At 40.3% G+C, this 8624-nt stretch overlaps 1 protein-coding gene across 1 annotated transcript; it reads right to left on the bottom strand.

Moving 5' to 3' along the window:
• Window positions 1-307: 307 nt before the first annotated feature.
• On the bottom strand, window positions 308-4906 carry LOC134618402 (dual specificity protein phosphatase 7-like). The gene is made up of 3 exons (XM_063463779.1): window positions 4160-4906; window positions 3095-3523; window positions 308-1942 (listed from the first exon to the last, which is right to left on the bottom strand). Exons 1-3 carry the CDS (start codon window positions 4527-4529, stop codon window positions 1632-1634), a joined length of 1110 nt encoding a protein of 369 aa, XP_063319849.1. The 5' UTR covers window positions 4530-4906; the 3' UTR covers window positions 308-1631.
• Between the last annotated feature and the right edge of the window lie 3718 nt (window positions 4907-8624).

The raw sequence follows: 8624 nt of genomic DNA, 5'->3' as shown, positions 1-8624 counted from the left end.
TATATGAGTGACTGGTGGGTGTGCCTGCACTGTGGTATTGACAGATCTGGCCTTGTCACTTGTCTTGTGTCAAGAAAGCCTGTGGGAGACAGGAAGTCGGGCTTCAGAGTGGACAGAAAACAGACATCTGACCACAGTGGCAACCTTGATCCCAGAAAACACTGAACAACTGCTTGCAACTCTCTCTGGATCTCTCAGAGCCCTGTTTGTTACTGACTCAACCACGTAACCACCTTTGTTTTGAACGTACGTTATCGACTCTCAGTAAAAAGAAACCAAAAGTCTAAGCAAAGACAAACAAATCATATTCAAGTAAAAATATACAATATATTTGAACTATAAACTTTTACAGAATGTCTTGGACATTTAGCTTTACGCATACTATACATAAGGGTCCAACAAGGGTCACTTTCATATTCTTGTTGATTTAAAAAAAAAAATGTTCCCATGGCAACCACATTTTATGTACATCTTTATAAACATACCAAACAAAACAGCCCTTGGGAGCACTTTAAGAGGCCATGATGAGATACAGATGCCTTGTATAAAAATCCCTGAAAATGTCTCACTGTGAGGTAAGAATACACTGGTCAATCTCATTTCCTTTTATGCCCTTTCATTCATCAAACTCATTCATTTGTTCTGAGATGAGACGGGCGACAAAGCACAGCTAATTACACGTCATCTTTCTCGAAACATTACTTTTTCGTCAGAAGTAGCTGCAGACTGAAGAAGGTTGGATTAAAAAACAAGGTGGACGTGTACTTGTTCATAAACTGAATACTTACATATTTGTTCCTTTCAGCTGACTAAAAGGACACTCCTACACGTTATACCTATAATTTCATGTTAAGGTATGGTCAAGGCCTCACCAACAACAGGTTATATGACGTAAAGGTTACAAGAAAAAACCTTGATAGAACAAAGTCCCATGCAAATAATGCAGCTTTGAGCAACAAGACGTACAGGGAGCGTTTTTGAAGGATAACATATTCAAACTTTGATATTTTGCGATAAAAAATATCACAGTTAAAATATATATATACACAGAACAGGCTGCCAGATCTTACATGTAAAGTCTAATAATGTTTAGCAGAAATTTGTGAAAGTATTCTGAGTGAAAGTGGAAGAAGAAATATTAATGATGTATTTAAATATTTATATAAGAAAAACTGGACAGTAATTCAAGGTGGGATCGCCGCAGTAGCCATTTTCCCCCCATCAGCTTAGGTAACCCCCCAAAATATCTCATATCGGTCATATCGGCCAAAGACTTTTTTTTAGACCTTCAAGGCAATATTGATGACTGATACAAATACAGGAACATCCATTGCACAGCTGGTGAAAAGCGAATAACAGTCAAAGAACAATGCTAGAGAAATGTCCTGTTATTATGGCTGTACATGACCATTCATTAATACCATGTATGTCAGATACCAAAAGTCATCATTGTGTTAGATATTAAGGCATTGAGACTGGATCTAACAGAGTATGTTTTCTGCATATAGGAGTAGTTCCTTTTGGTGCAGAAATACTGAAACTGACGTACTATAAGTGTCAGCCATCTGACAGGCTCAGAAACCTCAGAGTCACCTCAGGAAACCACAAAAAAAAGGCTGTTCTATCACATCTCATGTCGACTCCAGCGTATCTAGCTGAAAGACATTGTGATTGGTTGGTGTGGTGAAAAAGAGCTGCTCCTGGTTGGTAGAACAGTTGTCACAGGGACTGTGCAGCCCCAGAGTTCTCTCAAAGTCCAAGAGCTGACCCATGAAGTTGAAGTTTGGCGAAATGTTAGACTTCTTCCTCTTGACAAAGTCGTAAGCATCATTCAGAGAGAGGTGGAGTCTCTGCATCAGGTAGGCCACAGTGACGGTGACTGAGCGGCTGATGCCGGCCAGGCAGTGGACCAGGATGCCACATTGCTTTGACCTAGCCTCGTCTGTGAGAGAAAAAGGTAGACTAAGGTCAGCATAACTCTTTGGTTATTTTTGTTATCAATGCCGTGTCTGCTTTTAACAAAACAAACACAGCATACTTAAAACCCCGTTACTTGCCAAAATTAGCAAGCAACTTCAATCTAAACAACACAACAAAGCTTGGCAACCCAGCAACCCGAAATCCCGACAAAGCGTGTAATAGACACGCCGGTCCACTGTGTCCAATTCACGCTTTGCCTCTCCAAAACCTGAAATGTAGTTGTAGCAATCTGCAGTAACAGCAGAGGGAGATATTTTATATCAAGCCAACATGAAAATAATCACCAGAAAGCATTTAGACAGACATTAATAACACATTAACATGTATATAGATATTAGCTTAAACGACTCTAAAGATTAAGGGCTACATTAAGGGAATGTACTTATACGTTTTTTGCTCACTAACTAAATATATTATCTCCCCCAACTGGTAATGCAATGTCTGCATGTAGTAATGCAACTTCTGCCAATGTGTCAATTTCATGTTTTGGAAAGGCAAAACGTGAAATTGACACGATGCACCAGCGTGTCTGTTTTACACTTTGGCGTGATACTGGGTTGAACCCTTTCATCAAACACAGCTCAGAGTGGAAACAACTTTTCCTTCCTCATTCTGGTTCATGATGCAGAACCGCAGCCACCAAACAAACAAGCGAAAAGCTGTGGTTTCAGGTGCAGTGACGGGAAGAGACGCTAAATCAAAAGCAAAATTAAAACACAGCGTTGCGATGCTGCTAGAAACAAAACAAAAAAAGGAGGAAGTTCTCTTCCAAGGTTGCCATCCTGTATAAATGTGATAATGCTGTCTAACACCTGAGAGCATCATCTTTAATCACCCACTAAACTCCCACCTGTCCAACAAGCACATTCGAGAACCAACTGAGCTAACTAATGGATAGCTCAAGCATGCTCATTTGTTATTTTATTATTAATAAAAGAAATAAAAGTAAATCCCTCATTTGTTTGTGTTTAATCCCACGAACAAAAGCTGCCAAGCCTACTTGAACTTACAACCTACTTTCGCATGACACGCCTCGTAGACAAACAAACTAAACTTTCTGAAAAGTGAGTCTCCAAGTTTTTTTTCCAACAAAACCAATATCTGAGTTACTCACCTATAAATGATATTGCCTCTGGAAAGAACTGGGACAAGTTCTGACTCCAGTGGTCCGAAATGGGGATCTGTTTGTACCTGAAGTGTCCATCATGCTCAAACATGTTGGGGAGATTGGGTGTGACATTCAAGATGTACTTGATGTTGTACTGGCCCAGCACATCTAGGTTAGTGGAGTCTTTGGCACAGCCCAGATAAAGGTAGGGTAGGATTTGGACAGGGAAGGCAGGCTGATTACTCGGAATGGGGCTCTCCTCGGACTCTGTGGCACTGGTAGGCTCGCGATCAGACTCCCCATCGGAACAATCGGAGCTGATTCTGAGATTTCCGAAGCCCAGAACAGACACTGGCGGTGAGGAGCTGGGACAGGAGCTGTCCAAGAGGGTCTCACAGTGCTCTGGGTACTCCGTGTGGAACTTTACAAACCCACCTGGACAAGAGCCAAAGACACAAACAAGTCACATATACACATTTAAAGCATTTTTTTCCTTAAAGTGCAACCTTATATAAAAGTTTATTTAAACCACATATCAATGGAAAATCCCTGCTGGGTGCTGAGACTGGCAATACTGTAAAGACCCCCCAAAGAGGCCATTCATGAAATGCATGCCTGTTCCTGCTAGAGCAAAACATGGCGCAGCCATTTTGGAATTTTAATTGAGAATCTCAGTAGTGACACACAAACTTCTGAACAAGCTTCAAACCGCAAACACACAGCACAGGATGAACATCTGCGCAGGACTAACATTTACGTTTGTATAGCGCAATAAACATTTACAGTTTCGTTTTAAACCCCAGAAGCTAAAAAAGGAAACCTCACAGTTAAAAAAAAACTTCACAGTCTCCCAACTTCTGCTCCACCGAGGAAAAAAATCATTTCTTTGCCTTTACTTCTTATAATAAAGTTTTGCTGCTGTTGGGCCAAATCTTACTTTACAAATTTACCTTAAAGGAAACTTATGCGCCGTGAGGCATTTATCCTTATGAACTCAATTACAAGTACAGAACATTTGCATACACTGTTCTCTGTTTGTTGTTTGCTTATTTTAACGGCAAAGCTATTTACCTTCCAGATAATACGCTGTACAGCCGTCTTCCCACAGTTTCTGAAGAAGCAGACCCAGAACCGACGACGGAGTCCCGCTGTCCTGCCAGCCCACGGAGCACTCATCGTACAGGAGGACCGTGTCCGTCTTGCACCGTCTCATGAACTTCTCCTTATCCTCGTGGTTGGGAATGATAGCCCGGATAGGTATGTTTCCCTTTCTGAACCTCCGGAGCATCAGCCCCGGAATGGCCAGGTTTATGGCGGTCTCTATATGGGATGATTCATAAAGCTCATGTGAACGACAGTCCAGCAGGAGGAGAGAAGTGCCCCCGGACTCTAACTCGAGTTGCAGCCATTCCACGCTTTTACTCGGCGTCACATTAGACATATCGGAGTCAATAGCATACTACTTGCAAGTGCAAACACTAACTACATAGTCCTCCGATCGACGAAAACAAACAAACAAAAAACAAAAGAAAAGAAGAGGAAAAAAGCCCTACATATCACCCGAAAAAAAACACGTTAAATGTTGCCCCGCCAGTTCGTGGTGCTTCTGCTTGAGCGAAGAGATTTCCCCTTTTTCCTCTTCTCTATTTCCATCAGTCAGTGAGTCTGGTCTGCCCCCAACAAAGCAAAGACTCAGTGGAGACCTATTTGCACTTTAATTTACGAGACACAGTTTAAATGTGGACGCTTTGTGGCCAATAGTCTCTTCATCAACTTCAACTGCTCCACATCGTATCCGGGGCATCCATGCGCATTCTCTTCTTACCATTCCGATGCATGCATGGGAGGTTTTTTTTTTTTTTAGTTGACAGTAGAGCAACTCAAGAGGGAGGAGTTTTATCCTTACGATTTAAAGTCATAGCGGAAATATAACAAAGTTTGTTATGACCAAGTCTCAATGAAACCACTTTTTGTCAATCGCCGTATCATGAGCGAAACATTTCTTTGCGATTTTGTAACATTATAGCGAGTTTTTATTTAGAAGGGAGCTGTTGGCACTCGGTATTATTACATTTTAGTAACACTGGGCGATTTTTATTCTTTTCTAAAGTATATTTCCCCCCACCCTTTGAGAACAACATGTAGGTTAGTATAACAGATATATTTGCACATTTGTATCTTGAGGTGTAACTTATCCTTTGAGATGCTTAGAACTGAGGTGGAACTGCATTGGTCCATATAATAATGCATTATTATTGTAGCATTATCTCTTGGTCACAGCCACGTTCCCCTGACCTGTGTGGAATTTTCTGTGGGACCTTCATGATACCCTTTTGAAACCGAAATCCAATGATATACTGCACTGTAGCTGTTACTATGCAGCACAGTCCAGTTCATTACATAGACTGTAGTGTGTGGTGCAGTATTTAAGATTAAAATCACACCCTTCAGGAGGTAAAAAACAAAAATGAGATTAATTCAGACACTTTTAGCTGGTGATTCATGTAGTTACATAATATTTGTGTTATCTTTCATGATGATAATATTCATAATCAGATTGGACACACCCCTGAAGGTGGAAATAGAAAGAAATTCACACCTCTTCCCTTTTAACTAATTTCCTTAAATTTAAATATCATGGGGACTGCTAAGCGTGCTGTTGTGCTTTACTAAAAAGCACAACAGCACGGTCCTCCAAGACACTGACATAGTACATCACTGGTGTATAATAATGCAGGCGGATTGGGAGAAATAAGAGAAGGGAAAGGAGAGAGGGAGAGGGTGATGCATGCAGTGGGAACCCAGCCATGCAGCTCATCTGTCTGCACACGTGAGTGGGGGGACACACAGATGTGCAGGGCATCGGGATTAACACAGTATGAGAAATGGAGCTAAATACACTCACATTCACACACAAACGCTCGCAGCCACAAACTGATCAGACACTCCGCAGCACGCATCGTATCACTGCCATTCTACACCTTACTGCCGTTTCAGCACCTGCAGCCAGCAGCAAACTTCTTCATCATTTCAAGGGGTCTGAAAACCAATGCACACACAGACACACACACACACTGCCTGTGGGCCTTCATGCCAGCATGATTTCCGCTCCAGTTCAGCTATCTTACAGGAAGTGTAGAAAAGTTGGACCTCCCCTAAAACTTTCCAATAAGGAACTGAACAGCCCGTATCTACAAAGGACAGTGATGGGAAGGGAAGTAATGTGTGATAATGAGGTCAAACAATGCACAAGACCCCAAATGCCAAATTATAGCCTCTGTAGCATACGTCTCGTGTGATAATATCTATGCATAATGTAATAAATCAAACGCTACTAAGTCAACTAAATGCATAACAAGAACATTCACTTAAATAAAACCAAATATGGGTGTGCTCTGAGCTAGCAAGACTTGCATCATATTGGTGGTCTACTCCACTTCCACCAACACGGTTACATAACGGGCTCTAAACGTGAGCTCATGGTAATTCTCGCAGAGCAAAGAGGGGAAACGTCTCTGCTGCAGAATCCCATGTCTTTCATGTCAAGTGCTGCTTCAAGGGCTTCCACGCAAACACGGTGGATACACAAGCACCCTCCTGTAATGTCCGGATGCACAGTTAGATGAATTAAGAAATAAGCAATAAAGCAAGCACTTCCTCTTCATTGATTTCTGTCTTTGCGTTGGAGTGTGTTAATCTAATCATGGTGATCACGGCCTACAGCATAGAGCACCATATCACGTAAGAAAAAATACTGATAATACTGCTGTTACAGTTATAGCAGATTAAGTCAGTAGTTCATTTAATTGAAATTTGTATCTAAAATCTCTGATTTTACAGTTGTGCCATGCTGTGAGCTGTATGGAAGTGTGTTTGTCGGATTTTAATACAACCAATGTGATCTCACGTGTTATCTAGATGGGAAACACAATATCCTGTTTTCTGCTGATACCCTCTAGTGGTTCATTACAAAAGCTGCTGCACCAGTTATGAGTCATCTGCAAAGGGAGGTGGTGTCTGATGTCACTGCCTCACAGCTGCAAAGAGGAGGCCCAGTGTGCCTCCATGTGGTGAAGCCATGAATGTCACAAAGGGCATTTCATGAATGAAAAACCAGATGACCACAAATCTGCCCTTAAGATTATTTTGCATGCAGAAGACTACTACAATGAACATCTGTATCTGTCGTTTCATATGTTTCACATTAAAAATGAAAACAGAAGAATATTTTAACAGTAAAAAAAAAACAAACTATTTTGCTTATGCTATTTATTTTATTTCCTAATCTGTAAAACTGAATTGCAATCACCCTTTAGCATGCCTTAGTTGCAACAGATATATCTCTGTCAGGAGTAAAGCATGTAATAAAATTCCTCATATATCAGTACAGCACATATGCACCACAGATACCCTAACTGTCATATAAATGTATGAAAATAAAACTGGATGAGCCCACAAAAACATAAAACAAGATCTGATCGGAGATCATTGTGGGCTGCTGGATAACTGTGTATCAGAGTGCAGGATATTTCATACCATGGGGTTGATATATGTAACAAAGCCAGCACCAGCACACAGCAACCTTACTTACTGGAATAAATGAAAAATGAAAATGTGAGCCTTTGGAAATATGGAACAATACAGAAGACCATTAGTAGGCTACTGAATTTAAGCTGAAACAGAAAGTCAGCCACAGTAAAAGAAGATGTGTTAGAAAGCAAAGTGGCCATCTTGGATAAAAAAGTCACACCATGCACAATTTGCGTTGTAAATTGTGCATACCTTGCACTGGAAGCAGATATATGCTTTTTGTTTAGCACAAGGGGTTGAATGTCTGAAGAACACAGTATGAAGTAGTCCTTTGAATACAATGTCCAAGAAAAACAATGATTATTTAAATGGCACAAAATTATAAGATTAAACGTAACCAAAGAAAAAGATTTAAAGCTTGATAAATATCGGCAGCAAATCATTGGCCAGATAAAATGAAAACAAATTTGTTAGGATGACATGAGATTGACATGGCCATGGACTACACTGCCTGCATACAGTTGAATCTGATGTGCACAATGTATGCATGAGTGAAAACAGTAGATGGAACTAGGGGTAAAGGTTTCTACACTCCAAGAATGACAGAAGATTTGAAAACTATGGCCTGGTCATAATTGGATTCACAGTTCTAGACTGAAGTGAAAGGTAGAGTAACAAAACTCTTCCAACAAACAGCAGCTGAAAAGATTCATCTGAGAAGAACGCAAGAATATCTGTCCACATATTTGTCCACTGCTGTCATCCTTTTCCCAGAATACTCAAATATATTATTAAAAAGAAATACAATTAAAAATATTAGAAAATCAAAGAATGAAATATGAAATCCAGTAGACTAGGAACACAGATCATTTATTTAAATATATGTGAACATAAAAACCTCTGTGATGGAAACTATGTTCAGTATTTAAAGTTTGAGTTCAGTACCTCTTTGAAAAAAAACTACATTTTGCACATATATGTAACAGCTAATTCATGTAGAAGCTGT

The sequence above is a fragment of the Pelmatolapia mariae genome, linkage group LG20, assembly GCF_036321145.2.
Source record: "Pelmatolapia mariae isolate MD_Pm_ZW linkage group LG20, Pm_UMD_F_2, whole genome shotgun sequence".
Classification (NCBI taxonomy): domain Eukaryota; kingdom Metazoa; phylum Chordata; class Actinopteri; order Cichliformes; family Cichlidae; genus Pelmatolapia; species Pelmatolapia mariae.
The sequence above is the reverse complement of the archived record's forward strand: the minus strand, read 5'-3'. Positions and strand labels throughout refer to the sequence as shown.